We start from the raw sequence: 23,214 nt of genomic DNA, 5'->3' as shown, positions 1-23,214 counted from the left end.
CTGTGCAGAAGCTTTTTATCCTGATTAGTCCCAATAGTTCATTTTTGCTTTTATTTCCCTTGCCTTCATAGATGTATCTTTTTTTTTTTTAATTTTTTTAATTATTTATTTATGATAGGCACACAGTGAGAGAGAGAGGCAGAGACACAGGCAGAGGGAGAAGCAGGCTCCATGCACCGGGAGCCCGATGTGGGATTCGATCCTGGGTCTCCAGGATCGCGCCCTGGGCCAAAGGCAGGCGCTAAACCGCTGCGCCACCCAGGGATCCCCATAGATGTATCTTGCAAGAATTTACTGTGGCTAAGTTCAAAAAGGGTGTTGCCTATGTTCTCCTCTAGGATTTTGATGGATTCTTGTCTCACATCTAGATCTTTCAACCATTTTGAGTTTATCTTTGTGTCTGGTCTAATGGAGTGGTCCCATTTCATTCTTCTGCACATGGCTGTCCAATTTTCCCAACACCATTAGTTGAAGAGACTGTCTTTTTCTCCTCTTGGATAGTCTTTCCTGTTTTGTTGAATATTAGTTGACCATAGAGTTGAGGGTCCATCTCTGGGTTCTCTATTCTGTTCCCTTGATCTGTGTGTCTTTTTGTGCCAGTACCACATTGTCTTGATCACAGCTTTGTGGTACAGCTTGAAATCCAGCATTGTGATGCCCCCGGCATTGGGTTTCTCTTTCAATATTCCTCTGGCTATTCGGAGTCTAAGTAAAATGGACCTTTAGAAAGGCCCTTCGTGTTTTAGAAGACATAGCAGTGAACTGGAAAACATCCAAGCATATGTATTTATGTATTCATTTTCTCAAGATGTTATCATTTTTAATATAGAGTGCCAATCCTGGCCTGGGAGATTGTTCTGGTCTGGGGTCCTTGGCCTTGCCAATGTAATCCTACAGAGTTCCTTCACTTGGTAAATTGGCTCTATACATGGAACATGTAAGAGTGGGCTTTGCTTGCTATTGCTTTAATGTGTTGCTAAAGAGAATATATTCTTTTGTTTGGGAGGAGGGGAGATATATATATATATATTTTAATTCAGTTAGCTAAAAGAATGGACTCTTTTTTGCTCTACTCCTCCTCCTTACTTTGAAGGGAAAGAGCTTCCTCAGCTAGCTGCCAAATACCTCTCCAGGGAAGTCTTAGACCTTCTGGAAGTGAGGGTGACAGCTCAGTAGATGGCGCTCATCCATCTAAATCAGTATCCAAAAGTGCTGTAGGGACACTGAGCTTTAGCATGAGCATATCCAGATTGCCCCTCTTGTGACTTATTCTGTTAGAGGGGCTAGTTTTGACATCAGAGTCTGGGTAAATTTGTAGGTAGTTTCTTATCTACCTAAAATTCCACTATCATGATACCACTTACATAGCTATTTACTTTTTTTTTTTTTTAAGATTTTATCTATGTATTCATGAGACACAGGCAGAGGGAGAAGCAGGCTCATCGCAGGGAGTCTGCTTTTTACTTTTGAAAAACCGTGACAATTATTTTGTTCTTACCTTTAGTAATTTTTCAGACTGGATATGTGTACTACAAAGAGGAAGGATCCTACATCAATGCTACCAGGTGACCACACCTCTGATCATTTTTTTGTTGTTTCAGAGTCTGTAGCTCGTTCAAGCAAACTGCTGGGTTGGTGCCAAAGGCAGACAGATGGCTATGCAGGGGTAAATGTGACAGATCTTACTATGTCTTGGAAAAGTGGACTGGCCTTATGTGCGATCATCCATAGATACCGCCCTGATTTGATGTAAGTTGTGACAACTTTCATTTTGTATTCTCTTAGGACCTCAGAGTATTTTGCTATCTAATAGTCAAATTTTGTATTTTTTTTCTAGAATGAAATACACTGCAAGATACTTTTTCTAGAAGGCAGTGATTAATTTCATTATAATTATATTTAAAACTATGTGTCAAGCATCATATAGCTGAATCCAGCTGAGGTTTTAAAAATCACAGCGCTCAGAAAGTCAGAAACTAGTTTTAACGCCCACCTGGGTCCATTAACATTACACAAAGGAAAACTCTGTTCTTTGGCCCCAGGCTGAACTTTTCTTCGCTTTGGCGGGAGGTCTCTCAGATGCTGTTGGTTATAAGGAAAAACTCACTAAAACATTTGGCTGGCTAAAGCAAATGTGTCACTACCAACAAAACAGAAAATAATGAATACTTACTGGATTCTTGGTATACTTACGTGGTTCTTTGGTATTCTCTGTTAAGAATTAGACTTTTTGCAAATATACTCTGCCCAAGCCCACAAGGTTCAGGCCTCTTTACTCACTTACATCAGTGGCCATTCTTTTGGCCTCCTCTTTTGGCCATTCTTTATTCACCTAAATGCAGAATCATTGCAATAGGATGACCCCAGGTCAACTGCAGTGGCCAGCGCACTCAGATTTCCCCCATAGGCATTCATTACCATGGAAGCCAAACAAGAAGCAGAGCCTGTTGAATTATTTTGGCTGCCTATCCTTTTATCATTAGGACCCAAATTTTGTGCATTTGCTTTAATGATTGCTTAAGGAAACCTAAGAAACATAGTTCCTCTTTATATTAGGTTATAAATTAATGAGGCAAGAGGTAGTAGAAATAGTCTTATACAGTGTGGTTCAGGAATGGGAATTTCTGATTTGTTTGGATAAGGATAAGTGACCTCCAGTGCTCCTGTCCCTTAGCTAATGGAGAGGTTGGTAAATAGCAAGTGAAAGTAGGGCTTTTGCACCCCCACCAAGAAAGGACTTAAGAGGAAGAGGAAGGATGGTGATAAATAGCACTGGAATGCCTTAGAAGACCAAATGAATCCTCTCTCTTCCAAAGGGAAGGCAGTAAAAAAAAGGAGATGGAGGCTGACGTAGCGGAAGGGAACCCAGCAGGTGAGGTGGAGAGTGGTAGAGGGAGGGAACACACTCCTGTTAGAACGGGCAAAGGCCACCTACTGAAGGTCTAGGGAAGTTTTGTGTAAGTAGTGAGGAGGTAATTTGACACTGTTTAGAATACAATGACTTCATTCAGGATGAGGCCTCCATGGTTTAATAGGCTTCTTGCATAGAGAAAAGGCATTTAGAAAAATGAAAAACTTGCTATAGAGTCAGTAGTACGTTAACACAAAATAAGGCCTGCCTAATATCCGAAATCACCTCTGAAAAAAGAATGCTATCAGTCTTGACTTGATTGAATGATAAGAAGCCTGAGCCAAATGCTATCAGTCTTGATTTGATTGAATGATAAGAAGCCTGAGCCCAGGGGGAAGTGGTTGTTAATCTAAATACTTGGGAAAACTCAAGAACATTAGCAGTAGAAAAATCCTTTGAGGAAGATTTTAGAATTTCCCTGAGAAGGCTGAATTAGATTTACCAAAGCTGATTTAGTGCAGTTTAGTGATAACAGTTCGTCTGTGATGGCACAGCAAGTGAAGTCCTAGGCCTTTAGAAGCAGTCTGATCCAGATAGGATACTTATCATTACTGAGCACTAGTTTAATAGGTACAGATCACATACAAGGTACAAGGGAACACTTTTTTTTTTTAAGTTTTTATTTATTTATTCATGACAGACACACAGAGAGAGAGGCATAGACACGGGCAAAGGGAGAAGCAGGCTCCATGCAGGGAGCCTGACGTAGGACTCTATCCCAGGTCTCCAGGATCACACTCCGGGCTGAAGGCGGCGCTAAACCGCTGGGCCACCAGGGCTGCCCCAAGGGAACATGTATTAAAGATATTTAGTTCCTAGTCTTGAGCTTACCTTTTAGTAAGAAATTTATGTTACCAGGAATACTGAGAATAGTTCTTCAACTTTTCCCCTCTTTTTTCCTTTCTGGGTATATCTTTAATCATTTCTTCTTGCGAATGATATGCATTTTCTTAGTGAAAGGAAGGAGACTAAACTGTGAGATGAACAGGTTGGCCCTCAGATTGTGGTGAGACACCTGCACCTGGATTTTAGGTGAAAGATTAAGAAATGATGATGAGTCCATCGATACTGTGTTTTCTGGGGTGAGGACAAGCATCCCTTCTTGATATGTTTTTCTCATTCTGTTTCTTAGAGATTTTGATTCTTTGGATGAGCAAAATGTGGAGAAGAATAACCAGCTGGCCTTTGATATTGCCGAGAAGGAACTGGGCATCTCTCCCATCATGACAGGCAAAGAAATGGCCTCGGTGGGGGAGCCTGACAAACTGTCTATGGTGATGTACCTGACTCAGTTCTACGAGATGTTCAAGGACTCACTCCCCTCCAGCGGTAAGGGCTGGCAGGCACTGGTATGGAAGTCCTCCATTTCTTGTCTGTTGGTGCCTGGCCTTTCTTTCTTTCCCTCTCACCATATCCTACATCGGTACTTGCAAAAGCAAACCTGCTCTTACTTAATCTGTTGGTTGTCTGTTGGAAACCTGGTTGGCTGTGCAGGTAAGTCCCTGAAACTTTGCTCCGTTATTTTTTCCTTCTCTACTAGTATGTTCTCAGCCATTCTTTCTTTTCCCAAATCTTTCTCACTAAATCTATAAACATGCAAAGATTGTTTCTATGCAAAATGTTTTCCTTGACTCTACTACTTCCTCACACCCTTTCTATCAGAACCAAACTTTTTTGAAAAAGTGGTTTGTACTTAAGGCCTCCACCTCCTAAGGCCTAAAGTTTGTAACATGTTGCAGCCGGCTTCTGTTTTCACTGCTCTGCCAAAGCTGTTCTCCACAGTCATGAAGAATCTCCACATCTGTATTTTCTCACTTTGCATCTCTCATGTACTTGGCTTTTCTACATTATTCAGCACTACGGAACTATGTCCTTTTTCTTGACAATCTCTCTTCATTTTCTTTCTTCTGTAACTGTTCCTTATCTAGCTTCTCTCTCTTCGCCAACCTGTTAGTGTTTTTCAAAGTCTTTGGCCCTCTGCCTGCTGCTGCCTCAGTTTACCAGAGTGCACACACACAAAAAAATATTCCTGTTGTCATTTATTGTCTATTGGAGTAAATATAGTATAATGCTTTACAGTGTTGACCATGGTACCAAACTGGGTTCACTTCCCAGTGCTTCCACCTGTTTGACCTTAGACACATTACTAAATTTCCCCATGCCTCAGATTCCGTATCCATAAACTGGATTTTATGTATGTATAACATAAAACGTGATCTGCTAAGGAGAATGTTTGGCAAATAGAAGTACTTAATATCAGCAATATATTATTAGTTTCAATTACTTTTAAAATTACTATTGTTACTAATAAAACGTTAGAATCCAAAGAGTTTATGGCTCTACAATGTCTTCCAGCCCATGTACTCTTACAGATGTCCATGGCTTTTTCTGATCAGATGTGCACTTTTTACAATAGGAACCCAGAACTCTAACATCAATATACCTGTTTAGGGAGAGCCTTCCCTTTGCGTGCACCTAAGTACATGGGATCTACATAATCAAAGCCAGTGACCTTGAGCCATATACCCCTCCTCCCTTTCTCCCTCTGCCTGAAAATTTTTATCACAAAGGGAGGTTTTAGCAGTCTGCTGTAACTAACAACCATAGGCAAGTTCCAACTTTTGCAAAGCAAAAGTGGAGTTTTGTGACTGAAGTGGATTGGAAAAAAGAGTTGGTTCTATTAACATGGCTGGAAAAGAGAAAGCTCAGTATCCAGACCTTAGTTTATGTTTTCTTGGTGGAATTTCCTGCTGAGTTCCTCATGCTTTTGTCAGAACAGATGAACCTATAGAGTTTTCTGAGGTTCTGTGAGCCACCTGCAAGGAGAATAGTTCTGCTCAGTACTTTGAAGTCCCCTCCAGGGCTGTGCTCAGACACTGCTTCCCTTTCACAGATGCCCTGGACCTGAATGCTGAGGAGAAAGCAGTTCTTATAGCCAGCACCAAATCACCCATCTCCTTCCTCAGCAAACTTGGGCAGACCATCTCTCGGAAGCGTTCTCCCAAGGTAAATGGAAGAGGTTTTTGACCTGCTGCAAACCTAAAGATGAGGTATAGTGACAAGGATAATGCAGTCTCCCTCCTCTCTTGGTATAGGATAAAAAGGAAAAGGACTTGGATGGTGCTGGAAAGAGGAGAAAGACCAGTCAGTCAGAAGAGGTAAGAATCATCTGGGATTTGCTAGAATGGTCATACCGAATTGCTCTTTTCTGGCTTAAATTAATTTCCAAATTGGTATTGCAAGACCTTTTCATATACAGTTTTTATGAGAATTTTTGTGGGCAGATGCTTTTCAGTGGGTTGTTGCCTTTGTTTAATGTTTTGGAGAGCATCCAAGGGATCACACACATGTGTACCAGTGCTTTCCTCTCTTTAGAATTATGCCTTTGGCTGAGGGTGGTGGCTTTCCTGACGAATGACCACACTAGCCCAAGTCCAAGTACCTCTTTATACTGCCCCATGCACAAAGTCTTGATGACTGCATCTTGAGATTAGAACCCTGAAGAGAGCTATTAGGCTTAACCTAAAGCAAAAGTACCAGCCGCCATGCAAAGCACTGGCTGCACTACTTCTTTGAGGGAAGGGTGTTGGCAGGGGGCTTCTCTAACGGAGCCCACCGGTTCACCTTTCATCAGGAGGAAGCACCCCGGGGCTACAGAGGAGGAAGGCCCACACTGGTGAGCACTCTGACAGACAGGAGGATGGATGTGGCCCTCGGCAATCAGAACAAAGTGAAGTACATGGCAACCCAGCTGCTGGCCAAATTTGAAGAGAATGCACCCCCCCAGTCCACTGGCATGAGGAGACAGGTAAGGCCCACTTTGTGTCTCACCCACCCACGCCAAGTCTGTCCACATAGGAAGGAGGGACCTTCTTAGTCAGATGAGTTGGGGTGGGATGTGTCTCAGCCAAGCCCTGGTGCCTCAAAGACTAACATCTGCTTCTCTCCTCGTCTGACTGTGGCAGAGAAAAGCATTTTATAAGCTCCTCTGCTTTCAGCACTGCTTCATCCTCACCATTCAGGTCTTAGGTGTCTGTGGCAAAATTTCAGAAGGATTTTAAAGTTTTAGATCTATCTATACACGCTTCTATGTTTGCATGCAGACATTTGAATTATAAAAGAGGTAGATGTTTACTGAGGAAAATGCTGGAGAGAATAATAAAGGCAATCAAGGCACCTCTAATTCTGCTAACATTTTGTTATATTTCTTTCTAGTCTTTTTTCCAGTGCATCTTTGTTTTCATAGTTGAGGTCATTCATAATATATACTTTCTGTTCTGCTTTGTTCACATGACTTTGGGCATATTCCCTTGTTCCCAACTCCTCGGGCGTCTTCCCATATGTATGTGTACCATGCTTTTCTTAACTCTTCTAGTGTTGAGTGTTTTCATTGTTGCTCATCTTTCATGATAAGGTACAGAGATAATAAATGTTCTTTTGATAAATCTTCTTTTGTGTGTTGTTGATGGTTCTCATAGGCTATCCTCGAACTAGAGTAAGAATGAGCTAATGAGCATTTTAAAGAGATCATTGTGGATACTAATCTGAGAGTGCTAGGTGGGGGCATTGACTTGAGATGTCTTTGTTAGATTTTTTTTTTTCTTTGTTAGATCTCGTCTCTCCTCTTGCTTGTCTGAGAGTCATTGAGACTTCTAAGAGGAGGTGCTGAAATCTGGAGATTTACACAGAAAGTTTCTTGTAAAACTCCCTAATGACCTGAGAGAGCATCCAAGGGAAAGGGAGCCCATTCTTCTTATTCTTTTATTCTTTCTTCATCTCTTCTGTACATATCAGCCATTGTTCTAAGGACAAGGGGTGAGATGGGGTTACTGACTTTGCTTGGAGTTTGGCCGTAATTAACTTCTTCTCACATTTAGCCTTTCTTTGGTTATTAATTTTTACACCCCAATCATATGTATTATGGCTCATAGAGAGGAATAATAATATTCATTGATAGACATCTGACATTGCCTGGCAGCTCTGGCAACCACAGGATCTGCTCCGTCTCAGGAGGTCTGGGAATGCTCCCCATGGGAGCAAGTTTGCCCCTAAGAGAAGGTTGTGTTCCTCATTTTGAGTAGAAAGAGTAGTTTTCCAGACCAGAATTAGTAGTTTAGGTTCAGAGCTTTGAGTTAGGAAAGAAGTTAGTGAAAATTACACCTTCTGATTACCTTGCTTTTCCTAGTGCATTTGCTTTTGGTTTGGAGGGGGTGGAGTATTTTGTTTCTTTTGTAAATGTAACTTTCTAAGGATTAATTCTGTGTCTCTCACACACACACTCCCAGCTCATAGATGTGTCTGTCTACCGTATCTTTTGTGTGTCTTCTCTTACCTTAATGTATTTTATTTTGTTTTGTCTCCATGTCCTGTCCCCCAACCATACTTGGCCTGTGTGTCACAGCCGACACAAGAGCGTGGGGTCAGCCAGCCGTCCTGCTGCCTACCTGAGCAGGGTCACCCTGCTCCCACCCCCCAGTGGAAACAGGTAAAGGAGCTGCCCAGGGACCAGAATGGGTGCTGCTTCCCTCTGCCTTCCACTCTGCTCATCCCTCTCAGCCAGCCATGCTAAGGAATCCTAGCTCCCAAGGACAGGTAGCTTCTGGACTCATTTGAGTAGTACCTCTGGGAAAAGTGTAACAGACGGTGCTGATTGTATTGCATGATTTGTTTAACTCCTTGGGATTTGAGAAATCAGTTAAAAGAGTAGGTGGTAATTTGGTGTTGAAACTAGCTGAAGCTACATGAGACATTGTTCAGGTACCTCAGCTTCTATGGTTTTACCGTTTTAACCTTTGTCCCAGGTTGGTGTTTTGCTTACATCTGTCCTCTTCAGGAGGGAGAATCCTGAACTCAGCAAGGCTGAGAGTTGGGGCAGTGGAGCCTTTCATGTTAAATAGGAAAACATTAGCCAAGAAATTGTCTTGAACTATGATTTTTTGTTTCAGACCCTCGACAAAGATGATCATGGGCATTTTCTTGGTGGTTTGTCTCCATTTAAAATATTCCTTGAAAAAACCTTTTTTATTTAAATTCATTTTGCCAACATAGAGTATAACACCCAGTGCTCATCACATTGTGTCCTCCATAGTGCCCATCACCCAGTTACTCCATCCCCCCACCAACCTCTCATGAAAATTTTCACTAAAGTTTTTACAGGATCTCCTAGAAAGCTGCTTTCTAGGCAGTATTGGATAGGACAGAAAGAAGTGGGTAGAGGGATGGCACCTGGTTGATTATAGGAAATCCATCAGGAGGATTGGGGCCTCTACTGTATTTTCTCCCAAGTCAGAGTTGAGCAAGTTTCTGCTCTCATGGGTGCAGCCTGGATTCTCTGCCTTGCAGTTTGGTATCATCGGGGACTAAGATTCTGAGAGGTCAGGTGAGCTGACCCTTGATTTCTTCTTGTACTGTAGAGTGCAGGCTATTGCTGGGAGGTGCTGGGGAGTGGCAAGTGGGTTTTATTTGAATCATATTCAGGGCAAAATTTTCCTTTCTAACCTCTTTTAAATAAAACGCCACATTTAAAAAAAAAAACGCCACATTAAAGGCAGGGCTCATGAGGCTGAGATGGAAGCTCGGGAGCAATGTCCAGACTCCCAACAGAAGCCGAGCTGCTGCTTTCTCTGTGCTTGGAGGAGGTCTTGTGGAAGACAGACAAACAAATAAAACTCATTGGAAAATCCATTTTCTTCTTTACCCTTTGCCTTGAAGTCTAGGTGGAGTGTATGATTTGAAAGGTAATTTTTGGTTAAGGATCTGCTAAAGGAGAAAGTGAACTCTAAACTAGATTCCCCAAACTCTTGATTTTGACAGTGTTCATAAAGGAGCAGTGGGGAAGGCAAGCCAGTTGTAACCCATGGAGGAGCTTGGACAGATGACTTTAAATGGCATGTGCCTGGAGCAGCTTTGGGTTGGCTTGTTGGGAGGTCTCAGGGGTACTAAGTGTGACCTGAAGAGTCTGGCTCAGCCACGGCCTCTGTCCCAGGGGAGACTGGCATGTCACTCATCACCCGACGGCGCTGTGCTAAAGGGGCATCGGTGTTGGTGGGCCTGCTTGTGTGTCCCATTTAGGAACAGCTGATGGCCTCTAACCTTGTGCAGGCTGCTATGTGGAGACATACAGCTAGGTTGTCCTCTGGGTAATTTGTGATCGCAGTCAAAGAAGCAGAATATCACTCAGCTCTCCAGGCAGCAGAGTAGAGCCATTGAAGTCAAACCTGGGTTCTATGGAGTTGGCACCAGAGATTGCAGTTGGAAAGACTGGGTAGATCCTAGTAAGTGAAAAACCCCATGAACAATGAAAATCCTATTAGATCATTGTCACAGAGAGTTGGGAACTATAAATTTTTTTCTTTTTTTTTTTATTTTTTATTTATGATAGTCACACAGAGACAGGGAGAGAGAGGCAAAGACACAGGCAGAGGGAGAAGCAGGCTCCATACAGGGAGCCTGACGTGGGATTCGATCCCGGGTCTCCAGGATCGCGCCCCGGGCCAAAGGCAGGCGCTAAACCGCTGCGCCACCCAGGGATCCCTATAAATTTTTTTCTTAAAGATTTTATTTATTTATTTATTCATGAGAGACACACAGAGAGAGAGAGAGAGGCAGAGACATAGGCAGAGGGAGAAGCAGGCTCCATGCAGGGAGCCTGACATGGGACTCGATCCTGGGTCTCCAGGATCACGCCCCGGGCTGAAGGCAGCGCTAAACCGCTAAGCCACCAGGGCTGCTTGGGAACTGTAAATTTATTTGACTGTGAAAGAACCATAGCTCACAGTTACATGTGTTATTTCCTCAACACTGAATCAGGGTTGGCATCGTGAGTCTTGGCCCTGTAAATTTATCTTCTCAAGGAACACTGACATGCAATGCCAGGTGCTCCAAAAATGTGGAGACCGAGCAACTCCGGTGGTGTGCTCCAGTGGCCTCTGCTTCTGAGTCATCCTGCTTGTGGACTTCTTTATCTCCCTGTAGGAATGAGGGGCTTACCAGCAGTAGCTTATGTGACTCATGTCTTGTTTTTCTTAAAGAGATTTGAATTGAGGCAGAGGGTGTGGCAAGCCCAGCCGTGTTGGCTGAGTTGGCACAGGATCAGTTTTAACTTAGGTCATGGTATGGAAGAGGGAAAATGAGTAACAACTTTGCTTACCAGTGACTTCTCTTTGTTTACCTTCCTGTGTAAACACTTTGGCTCATCCCTCCCTCCCCTCCTGCCTTTTGATCTCAGAAGTTTGTCCAGCCAGGAGAGTCTGTGCATTAACCAGCCTTCGTTTCGAAGGAAATTGTCTTGGGTTGGAACACACTGGCCCCACGCCCACCACAGCCTCTTCTCCCTCCCAGGTTTGACCTGTGTACTGCCTCACATGGTCATCCTGGGCATAAGGACATGGAGGAGTCCTCTGGCCTAGCAATAAGTAATCGTTTCTTAAGTACCAAAGAGTTCTCTAAATCACAGATTCACAAGAAGGGAATCCGATGGACATGGGAAAAATGGGAAGTAATCCATGGATATATATATAGGGTATTTGGTTAGTGACAGATGTACTTAGATTCTTGTATTCTGTTTCCTGTACCTCCTTGGTAGCTTTCCAGAACCTTATAAGTGTAATCGAGGGGGCTGAGCAGAGGGGAGCTACGGCAGGGTGTTGTCTGGGCTGGCCCTTGGGGGGAGGGCTGCTTTGCTGGTGGTGGGTGACTGAGCCCTTGGGAGGCGGTCTCCACCCACCCCTCGTGATGGTGGGCCTGTGTCCCTTTCTACTTACATCCAAGCTCATTTCTCCTGTCCTCAGCGTCCCTGATAAAACCAACACAGACTATATCCTTGATCCCTGCAATTTAGAAAATGTGACACTGCAAGTTCTAACCCCAGGGCCAGCTGCAGAGATGACCCCTGTGGTCTATACTTACCAAATAGAGCAAGGAGGACCTGGAGCCCCACAGTTGACCTCAACAAGCCGTCCACCCTGGCCATACAGTGACTGCTTGGAGGCTAGAGAGACATGGGAGGGATGGCTTTGGCCAATGCCCTTCAGTCCTTCCAGAACCAGCCTAAATGAGGCCCCTGTTTTACCAATGTTCTCTCTGTTTGTGTCTGTTGGTGTAAAAGCAACAGGAAAAGGAGCGTTCTCGGACCTGCCCCAAAAAAGTGATCACACTCTCTCCTCCCCTTACTCCACCTCCCTGTCGGGCACCTCGCAGCCAGCAGGTGATCTTCTTTGCATGCTCTGTGGTCCTTTCTGTCTTCCCACCTGCCTGTCTGCCTGCCTGCCTGCCTATGTAGCTGGCTAGAGTAGAGACCAAATCAGGATTACCTCTTCTTCAGAGATAACAATTAAAAATCGGAAGGACGAATTTGTCACAGAAGCAACCTTATTGCTACAAATGAACAATTTGCAGTCAGACCCCAGGATAGCACATAATACATTTAAACCCTGGCTGGTTTAATCTAGTCCCATATTATAGGAAAACAAGTATGCAAACACAGACTAAAACTGTATTTGTCACAGATAGATGCAAGGTCCAAAAGCCCTGGAGAGCAACACATTTCTTTAGAACCTCATTTAAAGCAGGCACTTTTTGTCTTGCTACCCAAGGAGATAAATTAAGAGGGGCTTTTTGGAAGCCTTTTATAGGGTCTCACTTTATGAGTTTTGTTCCTTCTGATTTTGAGAGCCCTGTCTCTTGCTGATCCAGCTTATGCCAGCAAACACCCATCCTTTCTGTCTACCCCTCTCACACTCCAGACAGATCATTTGAAAAATGCTTTATAGAACAGTTGCCCATAGATGTGATTAAAGAGGACAACAAGCATACTTACATAAAATATATCTATAGGATATAAACTGACCTTTGTAGGATATCCCTATACAATAAAATACTAATTTTAAAGGCATGATCTGTGGAAAGACATTTTCTCAGCTAAGGTAGCCTACTTAAAAGGTGACCCCTAGTAATGTGCCTGATGGCTAAAGACACCCCCGCCACTGTGCCTGGGTCTAAGAACTGAGCCATTGTAGATTTAGTGATTACACTTAGATCTGGGTGGGATTCTCAGTTCTTGTGTGTTATCTCAATCAGTTCTCACCATAACCGTACAAAGCAAGTACGGTTACCACCTCCGTTTTACAGATGAGAGGACTGAGGCCAAGGGTGGGAGGCCAAGTACTTTGTACAAGTTCACACAGTAAGTAATGCGGCCAGGACTTGAATCTGGATGGTATGACCTGAGCCCAAGCCCTGGCCTCATCCTACCTGTGGAGACAGTATGCTCATGGGCCACCCATTGCAGGCTGTGGACTAGTTTCTCCAACAGCACACAGCCATAAGTTGAATCCTCAGCAGTCATGCAAAGAGTGGTAAGAGTAGCCTTCCCTTCCCCCACGTGGTTGCTGAGAGGGGCTTCCTCTGGTCAGTAGAGGCAGCCGTGTGTCTGTCTTCAGGATTTCCAGCCCTACTGCATACACATTCCTGTCTTTTGACTGAACATGCTTCCAGTAGTTGTCCACTTCTCCCTTTAACAAACAATACTTTGGTCCAGTGTTCCTGTTCAGGGACCACTCCCCACCCTGGAGCTTCCTCTGGACTGTGGTAACAGCATTCGTTCCAGCCAGTTTCCATCTCCCCACCTTTCCTTTCTTATGGCTTGTTATGGAAAGCTTCACCCTCCTAATCGGCCTCTCCTATTAAGCCTTCCATTTAATAGCTCTGATCTTGTGCCACTTTGTGAAAGAAATAAGTTTGTTCCACTTTCATACTAACCGTAGTTCTCTATTTGTGTGGCTGACCTCACTGGAGGCCAGATGGACAGAGTGCTGCAGAAAGAGTTGTCCTGAGGTCATGGAATGTGATATAGATGGGATGGTGGTTACCTGGGGAGGGGATCGGCCAGGGGCAGGGGGATATGTGTTGAAATGAATTCTGAATTTCTGGCACTGTCACTTAGTAGGTCCACATAGAACATTTGGATGGAGCTTAAGTTTCTACTTTGTTGCCAACAGACGTACAGGGATCTTGATGCTGACAGCCGTGGCAAGCAGAGTCCCCACCATGAGAGGGTAAAAGCATGAACTGTGGCATGGGATGCTTGAGGGCCAAACAGACGGGGCACGCTGTGGTGGTGGGGCAGAGGGAAGGTGGGGATGGTCCCCGCTCCCCTTGCTTTGTGCACACTCTTGTCACCCAGCCAAGAGCAAAGATTCTTGCTGTTAACTGCGTTGGCCCGTGTAAATAGCATTCACAGGAGAGCATTAATCTGCTCAGCATTCAGATCAGTAAGTAGGTGGCATTTGTTTCTGTCTTTTGACATTCAGGGATCTTGAGGTAGAAACACTCTTACGGGTGTGGGGATTTTTCCAGTATGAAGAGAATGGAAAGGAAGGAAGGCAGTGACAAAGATGGCAGTACGTAGTAAAAAGCTGTAGCTATTCTTTTCTGAAAAACTGAAGGGGGAAGTACTGATTACACCTGGCCATCATATAATTTGACAAATAGCAGAGATACCCATTTTTTAAAAACCTGCTTATTTTATGAAACTTTTTTGTTGTTACTGTTACCCTTAAACATAGCCCCTGAGCGGGTACAGCTTTGCAACAAGACTGAAGAATCATCGCTGTTACTTTCACGTGGGACTTTTTCTTTATTTTTACCTCTCTTTCTGCTTTTGCTGAGAAATTTGGTCACAGCTAAGGAAGCTAGTGCTATCTCCTTAGGCCCCATCAGCATGTGAGAAGCGGGCGGTCTATGTGCTGCGGGGACCACACGCAGGTGGGTGCTGGGTCAGAGAGAAGAGACTGAGCTGAGATGGCAAGGGGGCATCCTTTTCCTCTCCTCATGCACAGCCTGGCTCTGCCGTCTCCTCTTCTGTCAAGACTGCTTCCTCCCACGAGCACCATGTGTGCCCAGCCTCTTTCTTCTTCCCAGGCTGTATTCCTCTCAGTAGGAAAACTAGGCACTTTCATGGAGGAGGGTAAGCCCTCCATTTCAGGGCATGCAGATCTGATGATTTTTAATGAAATGGTGCCTAAGCAAGGAACAGAGGGAAGTGTGATGAGTAAAAGGAGAGATAGGCAGAAGAAACTTTCGGACATCTAGAGCTGCAGGGCCCAGAAAGAAAGGTAGCATTTTGAGCTCAGAAAGCCAGAAGGTTTGCAGGGAGCTCTCTTTCATTTTCCCAATGAGCTGCTTTCCAGGTCCTTCACTGCAGGGTTCCTGTCTGAAGACTTTTAAGGGTTACTGTTTATGTTCTCTTCTAGGATTTTCTCTCCACTAGTCCGTAATCTTGCCTGTGTACTCACCTGCTCCCTTACCTCCCACCCCCAGTCTTTCCGTTAGCTTCACTGCTTTGCCATCTCTGGAGGAGTAGCCTTCTGTCTTGTTTCTCTCTGGTGGGTGGTTCTCTTTTACAGAGATGTCCCCCTTGGGCCTGTGTTTCTGAGCCTGCCCCACATGCTGAGCTGAGGGCCAGTGCGCTGACTGAGTGTCTGGAGCAGGGGTGGTTACACTGCACATCACTACCCCTTAAAAATGTGAAGTTAGTGGGGGGCTGACCTGGAGGTGCAACAGATCTGCTTGGAGCTAGAGGGACAGAGGGCTTCTTTTACTATGACAGTACCTCTTCCCTCTACCCTGCAAGTGCTTCACCCTGAACCTGGTAGGAAGCTAAGGAGTTATTACTTGTCAGAGCTCTTAACCCCCTTCTCCCTCTCTGGGGGCTGGGCAGTTCCTGGCTGCATGGGCCATGGAAGATCCCAGCTTCTTTTTGCTACACATGCTGCATGCAGTCTGCAGAGGACCTGGGACCTTTTCTCCTGATCATTGCTGGGATTTGGCTGGCTCCTTGGCAGGCAGAGTTTCTCTGAGGACTGGCAGTAGGAAGAGGCAAAGCCACATTTCTGACCTTTACAGAGGAGTTAAGCTTCACTCCAGATTTGCTATCTCTGTCATTTACTGTTTGTAAGGTGATAGAATCTCCTCCTGCCCAGGAGAGAAGTCTCAGCTGAAACCAGTGAGTGGCTCTGCAGAGTACAGAGAGTGTGTGTGAGAGAGCAGGACAGCACTGCTGCCCTCTGCCACCTCCTGGCTGGCAGCATGATCCATTTGGGGTAGATTGAATAAAACTGCCAAACAAGAAAAGACCAGACTTTCAGAGGAGAGAGGCTCACAACTACAGTGACCAAGTTCCAGAGCGAGCTTCACTCTAAACATGTGGCAAGAATGAGCGAAAAGCAAAATAGGAGCCTTAAGTGAGCCATTCATGCTTTTGAGAACTAAGAATATTTCTTTACTTCATTTATTATTTAGATAAAGGTCTCAAACTCCCAAATTCCTCATATTCAGGTCAGTGTGTCAGTTTTTCTTTAATATTTCCTTTGATTTTTTTTCTCCATCTTGTATTTTGTAGCCAGAACCTGAACCTTCTCGTCGGTTTTTTGTTGACCAGTGGGAGCTTTCTCTTAGTCTCCGCTCCTCCAACCGCCCCGCCTCTCCCTCCTCTGACTCCCTCCGACAGGTAGCACAGTGTGGAAAATGACAAAGCTCCTTCCTCTTCAGCCTTTCCTCAGTTAACCTGCACAAATGTCATGTGGCCCAGTGAGGTTGCAGAGCTCTTAACTTTGGCCTGTGTCTGTGGGAGTCCGTGTGTGTGTGTGTGTGTGTGTGTGTGTGTACGCGCGCACACATCTGGCATGTGAGGTCTATAGGCATACACCAAAGTTAGAGGCTGCTAGCTCTCATTGCATCAAATTCTGTCAAGTAAGCCCACTTTTATTATGTTTCAACTACATCAAATAATAAGAAACTTGTTTCAGCCACTAGCTTTTTAAATTCCAAATGTCTTCATATTAATATGTATTACAAAATACGAACCATAATGTCATTAAACCTTTTAAATGGAGTGGTGAATACGCAGTATTCTGGGTGCCCCTTGAATTGTAATCATTTGAAGAATGAGCCCTGCTATTTCCTACAATGGAACTGATCCAGCTATAGAGTAGTTCAGAGAGCGATTGGCAGATCTTTACCATTTTTGTTTATGTTTGCTGTTCTTGAGCAATCTATGTGGTACGTGTGTGGAAGCATACGCATGTTTGGTGGCAAAAGTAGAAGTCCAACAATTGCTACATTTAGACTATTTCCTAAGAGTGGGGAGAAGGAAACCATCTGCTTTTCATGCCAGAAAAAATAGAACTTGAGTTTCCACCGCTCTTGGGGGGATGCTTGTCAATATTACCACATCGCTGAGAACTGATGCCTTCACACATGGGCAGCCCTGGGCTCTGTTTGCTGAGGATGCTGGTTCCTGGTGGGAGGAAAGGGTCCTGGCTAAGCAGTGAGGACCTAGGGCTTGCTGGGCGTCCCAGCCTCGTGTGTGACATCTGGCCTGCACTCTCACTTTCTGCAGAATAAAGTGTGATTTTCTGCACCCTAGGTGTCGGCTGTTACACAATCTGCTCTGTTCCGCCTGGTGTCTGTTTCAGGCGTAAGCTTCACTAATGTCTCTAATCTAAAGAAGGTTTAGATCTTGAGCCACTTGTTTTTCTCAACTACTAATGGGTATAAGCTGTGGAGTTAATGAGCAAATGACACCAGTCCTTGGAAGCCTCCTTATTTTAAATTGAAAAGTAGAATTGACTCCTCAGTTCCAACTAAACCTCGAGGATTGTTTGCTCATTTGTACTTCTGGTATTCTAGCAGAGTTCACATGGAGTTAGCTCCACCCCCAGGGTACTTCTCTTGTTTGCCCAGCCCAGGGCATGCCATCACCCAGGCCAGAGATTCTCTTACACATGGCTTTGTGTGTTGTCCATTCAGACCATATCCCCAAGACAACTGCCCTGGTGTGTTTCTCAGTTGGTCTTAGAGTGAGGACTCCTCAAACTTGGCAGGCAGCTGTCTTAGTCCACATAGTTTATGAGAGGGGTGTCACACACACTAAGTGTCCTGACTGTGGAGTCTCTAAAGGACTGCCAGCAGGACTTTGACCTCATTTCCCGAGGACAGGTCAAAGCTAGGCTGCCTAGCAGGAAGGCTTACTGTTGAAATTTGGTAGAGTTTCTTATTACTGCTTCAGCATTGGTAGAAGATTGAATTGGTTGGTTTTTTTTTTCTTTTCATTTTTTCAACCTATGAAAAAATAATCTCTCCTGGCCTAAAAACACATTCTGACTTCCCAAGAGTAAACTGAGCACCTTGTGTGCATGGCTACAGGCATTAGTCCCGGGAAGCCATATTGAAGATGCCCAGCCTAGTCTGGAAGGTTTTAGCCTGAATAGAATACGTAAATATCAATGGGGAGAATGGGCCAAGAAGGAGTTCTTCCAGGTAAAGCTCAGGAATATTTGACGCATATGCCTGGGGTTATAAGCGAACGTTTATAGGAGGAAAGTGATCATCACTAGCGATCCTTGCCCAAGTGGAGACTCAGCCTTGCAGGAGTGAACTTGGTTTCTTTTTAAATGAGAGAATAACTTTCCAAGCTTTCCCCAGACCCAACTTGAAACATGCTGTTAATCTGGATGTCTGCCGTCTGGGTAGGACTTGTTCCTCTTGAATTCTTTATATGGAATTTGAGTCACTAGGATCTGGGCCCTTCTTCGTCTGTTCTATATTTGTATCCATCCTGTCTTCCCAGTTCCCTGAACTATATATTCCAAACAGATATAAAAGACTAAGTTCTCCTTTTCTGAATTTAATAATTCTGCAGCCGTTGTTCCCACCAATGCTGGTACGTCTGTGTGGACATTGACACCTGTTTTCTTAACACCAAGGTTCCCTGCTTGTGGGCACTGTGTTAGCATGGTTTGCTGATGCACCTTGTATTCATTTTATACCTTTCAAAGATTTTTTTCCCCTGTCTTCTTAATTTATTTATTTTTTTCCTTCTCATTTCCCTTCATTCTGGTCATTTTATACTCTCCAACCTATAGAAGTATATAAAGATGTACACGGGCGGAGTGAGCTCATTGGCTGAGCAGATAGCCAATCAGCTTCAAAGGAAAGAACAGCCCAAAACCCTTCTAGACAAGAAGGAACTGGTAAGAGATGTATTAAGGGCACTGTCTATCTAGATATAGCACAGCTGTGGTAAATAAACCTGGTTAATTCTAAGTAGCTTAGTAACATACATAGCCAATAGATGCCATGTGGTAGTGTTTTTGTTGTTTGTTTTTTAGATTGTCTGAATTTTATAACTGAATTTCTAGGACTGAATGGTTGTTTAGAATGTTGTGTGGAAAAACATACTTAGTATCTCTAAAAGTGATTGCTTTAGAGTCCAGGGGACCCATATCTGTGTAGAACCATGTGAACCCTGAATAGGTATTTTTTATGCTACCTTCAAAACAATTCTGTCAAACTAATTTAGTTTGATTGTTGTGAAATTCTGTAAAACCACCGGGGTTTCCTCTTGACTATTGATTAACATCGATTCAGAATCCAGCTCATGCTGATTGCTGTATAGAGGGCACACGTGACAGTCACTGCACTGGTGCCATTGTTTTTTAGGAGAGCAAGTAGCAAAGTGAGCCATCTTAGTCTGTCTCAAAGCAAAATCACTTAGTGAGGGCTAGTTTCACGTATAGTGAGGGTCGTGCACCTCCTGGAGGTAAGTCTGAAAAGTGTTGCCCTGACATGCTTCCCACCGTCCCCCATTACAGGGCTCGATAAAGAAGGAGTTCCCACAGAACTTAGGAGGCAGCGACACGTGCTATTTCTGCCGGAAGCGGGTCTACGTGATGGAAAGGCTGAGTGCTGAGGGCAAGTTCTTCCATCGGAGCTGCTTCAAGTGCGAGTACTGCGCCACCACCCTGCGCCTCTCGGCCTATGCCTATGACATTGAGGACGGTGAGTCTCTTTGCACTTGAGGCCATACTTAGAAACTGGACCTAGGGACACTGTTTTCCATGTGAGCTGATAGTAGGGCCTCTTACTGCGTTTCTATATATACATTTTTTTTCTGCCTCGCCTAACCCTTCCCATCCACCTCCCTCTACTCTTTGTTTTTCTCTGAGACTCTTATAAATATTTCCCTAAAGTCACCAGACTGTAGCATAGCATTACTCAGCACTCGTGGTAATGAGAATGGCATGTGTTTACCTAAATCACTTCCCTGGCTTCATAGACACTTGTTTCTTACCTCAGGGTGGGATCTTAAAATAAAAGGGACACAAAGAGGATGAGGCTTTTTTTGTCTTTACTTTAGAGAAAGGGAAATCATGGATGGGCCTTTAGAAGTCCTATCTCTTGCCACAAGTAAATGACAGCAAACTGAAACTAGATTTCATGCTCCCTGGGTTCTCAGACTTTTGTTTCTGGAGGATGACCAAATTATGCCCACCTCTTTGTAGCATCAGCATCTCTCTGATGAATGGAGAGCTCATTAGGGCAGTATTCTGGCCTTTGGTGACATGTATTGTTTTTATGATAGGAAGACCTTAATGGAGCAGAAGGTGGAGCATTATGCAAATAGATGACAGAACCTGATAGACAGAGGCAGGCTGGCATGCCTACCATTTATTTGAAAACACTTTAATTGAGAAGGTCACCAAAGACATAGATGATGACTGTACTCATTCCTGTGGAGTGCTGAAGGAACCTCATGAGAAGTTCAGTCTTACTGATTCAAAAGTAATGAAAAGACCTAGATTAATCGGAATTGTCACAGAGGTGGCATTATGTACCCTCTTTTTGGATTCTCGGACCCAATTCCATTTTAGGAGTGGAGAGGGTCCCTTGCCCCCCTCATCTCCAGAACATCAAGCAATTCTCTTGACACCAACAGGGTATATGAGAATTCAACTCAATTCTGACACTATCTACTCGACCCAGAGATACCATCAGATTCCACAGCTGAAGGGCTCAGGCCTGTAAGACTACCCCTCACCCCCCACCGTAGACACCAGCCACAACAAGCCCCAAGCTGTTCCTTGTGCTTCTGACCCACCAGGTGCAGATTGGAGGTTCTGACAGCTTCTTCCTTGGGTTCTTTCATTTGCTAGAGCAGCTCACATAACTCAGGAAAGCACTTAGGTTTACCAGTTTACTAAAAAATATGATAAGAGCTACAAATCAACAGCCATGTGAAGAGATACCTAGGGCAAGGTCTGGGGAAAGGGCATAGAGCTTCCATGAGGTATCTCTCCAGGGGCTCTGTTTACCTTGCATCTCTACATGTTCACTAACATGGGAGTTTCCCAAACCCCATCCTCTTGGGTTTTTATGGAGGCTTCATTGCAGACTCATGCTCCACCGAGTCATTGACCATTGTTTGATTGAATCTCCAGCCCTCTCCCTTGGGGAGTTGGAGGGTACCTTCTAATCACACTGTTGGTTCCCTTGGCAACCAGCCTCTGCCCTTGGGCAGGGTCTAACAGTCACCTTAATTATTACAACAAAAGATACATTTATCTAGAGAACTCAAGGGTTTGGAGTGGAGTCCGGAACTGTGGACCTAGATCAAATATATATGAGAAATATATTTGGTTTTCTGATACACATGTCTTATAAATCACAGTATTGTATGTGCATGACTACACTGGTAGGTAATTTTTTTTTTTTTTTATTGGTGTTCAATTTACCAACATACAGAATAACCCCAGTGCCCATCACCCAATCACTCCCACCCCCCGCCCTCCTCCCCTTCTACCACCCCTAGTTCGTTTCCCAGAGTGGTAGGTAATTTTTGACTGAGGAGATGGTAAAATCATGTCACGTAGGAGAGGGACACCATGTGGTTAGGAAATACTCACTTCAGTCATCCCAGCTCTGCTAATAATGAATTAATAGGCAACTCTGTCAGAAGTAGCAACAAAGAAGCCCAAGTGATGAACTGAGAAATGCTCTTGCTCTTAACCGTTATGGTACCTGCCTTTTGTAACTGTAGTAAAAAGCACCACCCACTGAGGGAAGTTAAGACAGTTGTCTAGGAGCACCTGGGTGGCTCAGTAGTTGAGCGTCTGCTTTTGGCTCTGAGTGTGATCCCAGGATCCAGAATCGAATTCCACATCGGGCTTCTCCCTCTGCTTGTGTCTCTGCCTCTCTCTCTCTGTCTCTCATGAATAAATAAATAAAATCTTTTAAGGAAAAAAAAAAAAGATGGTTGTCTAGATAAAATAATATATATATGTATTTTAAACAAAATTGCATTCTTAGATATCAAGTTTTCTTTTGCACCATTGCCACACACCTGCTCTTTCAGTAATGCTTTTGATTGCCAAGGATAGGGGTTGGCAGATGGAGACCACAGAGGGTCTTTTAACTGACCGTAATGCTCGGGTTATTTTAGTTAGCCTTTTACTGAAGTCTGCCTGGAAAGAAGATCCCTCAAGTTCCAGCCATCTGCCTGGAAAGATCCCTCAAGGTCCAGCCAGTAGATCCACAAGTATTTTTGCCCATAGATTGTATACTTATCTTTGCTACGTTCTCTTGAGGATACAAACAAAATAGAAAATGTTCCTCAAGGAGCTTACATTCTGATGGGCATGGTAAGACAGGGGCACATGGAGGAACAACAGACAGTGAAGAGTCTGCCCCTCCTTCAGAAAAGGAAGAAATCAAGGAAGCTTCCCAGTTTTTAGGCGTGACTTAACTGACTTCAGGTGAGACGCTGAGAGAGAGGCATGAAATGTCTTCAGTGAAGGAAGAGATGGCATGACAGACAAGGGAATGACTTTGGGAGCAGACAAGGCGGGCCAGTCTGGTTGGGTGCATTGTTGTTGACACTGGGGCAGGGAGAACAGTGATCTAAGCCGGCTACCCAAATTCTAACCAAATGACCTTTTCCTCAATTCCGCCCCTCCTCAAAGGACAGGTGAACCTGAGAGAAGAGTGGAATTTTAGGAATCCTGAATGAGGTTTTAGCATGTTCTTCATCCACATTACTGTGTGACTTAGATCTAACTGAAAGGCCTCAGATAAGAAAAAGACGAGGAAGTCATACCTCTTTGTAAGAGAAAAGAAGTAACCCAGGCACTGTGCTGGACCCTTTCACACATACCATCCTTCCATCCTCACAACAACCCTGTACGGTAACTAGTTTTATTATTGCAGTCTTACAAATCAAGAAAGCGAATTCAGAGAAGTTCTAAGTTGCTTGTTCAAGTTCACACAAAACTAGTTAAGTCCTGATTTGCACTAAATGACCTCTGGGATCCCTTCCAGATCAGACATCATGGGATTAGTGGCTCTGGACCCGTGTCAGCTCCACACTGGCAAACTGAGAATATTACGCTTCAGAGAAATATCCATGTTTTAGCCTTTTCCTTGATGAGTCTTCCCACCAGCTCTTTTAAAAGGATGCAGTCTACCCC

General features: G+C 44.2%; 1 protein-coding gene across 28 annotated transcripts in view; it reads left to right on the top strand.

Annotated features, from left to right (window-relative positions):
• The window catches only part of MICAL3 (microtubule associated monooxygenase, calponin and LIM domain containing 3), a 218,928-nt gene that overhangs the window by 113,032 nt on the left and 82,682 nt on the right, over nucleotides 1-23,214 (top strand). For 22 of the 28 annotated variants that reach the window (XR_012017918.1, XR_012017919.1, XM_072799684.1 and 19 more), the window contains 11 exons: nucleotides 1,602-1,749; nucleotides 4,044-4,240; nucleotides 5,805-5,917; nucleotides 6,007-6,069; nucleotides 6,546-6,719; nucleotides 8,313-8,396; nucleotides 12,018-12,116; nucleotides 13,909-13,965; nucleotides 16,311-16,418; nucleotides 18,835-18,942; nucleotides 19,564-19,750. Coding sequence is in view for 26 of the 28 variants with exons in the window: in XM_072799684.1 (XP_072655785.1) it covers nucleotides 1,602-1,749; nucleotides 4,044-4,240; nucleotides 5,805-5,917; nucleotides 6,007-6,069; nucleotides 6,546-6,719; nucleotides 8,313-8,396; nucleotides 12,018-12,116; nucleotides 13,909-13,965; nucleotides 16,311-16,418; nucleotides 18,835-18,942; nucleotides 19,564-19,750 (1,338 nt within the window). In the remaining 2 variants the exon portion in view is untranslated. The remainder of the gene's footprint in view (nucleotides 1-1,601; nucleotides 1,750-4,043; nucleotides 4,241-5,804; nucleotides 5,918-6,006; nucleotides 6,070-6,545; nucleotides 6,720-8,312; nucleotides 8,397-12,017; nucleotides 12,117-13,908; nucleotides 13,966-16,310; nucleotides 16,419-18,834; nucleotides 18,943-19,563; nucleotides 19,751-23,214) is intronic. The other 6 variants (XM_072799709.1, XM_072799703.1, XM_072799702.1 and 3 more) reach the window with 2 other exon arrangements.

The sequence above is a fragment of the Canis lupus genome, chromosome 25 (assembly GCF_048164855.1).
Source record: "Canis lupus baileyi chromosome 25, mCanLup2.hap1, whole genome shotgun sequence".
Taxonomy (NCBI): domain Eukaryota; kingdom Metazoa; phylum Chordata; class Mammalia; order Carnivora; family Canidae; genus Canis; species Canis lupus.
The sequence above is the reverse complement of the archived record's forward strand: the minus strand, read 5'-3'. Positions and strand labels throughout refer to the sequence as shown.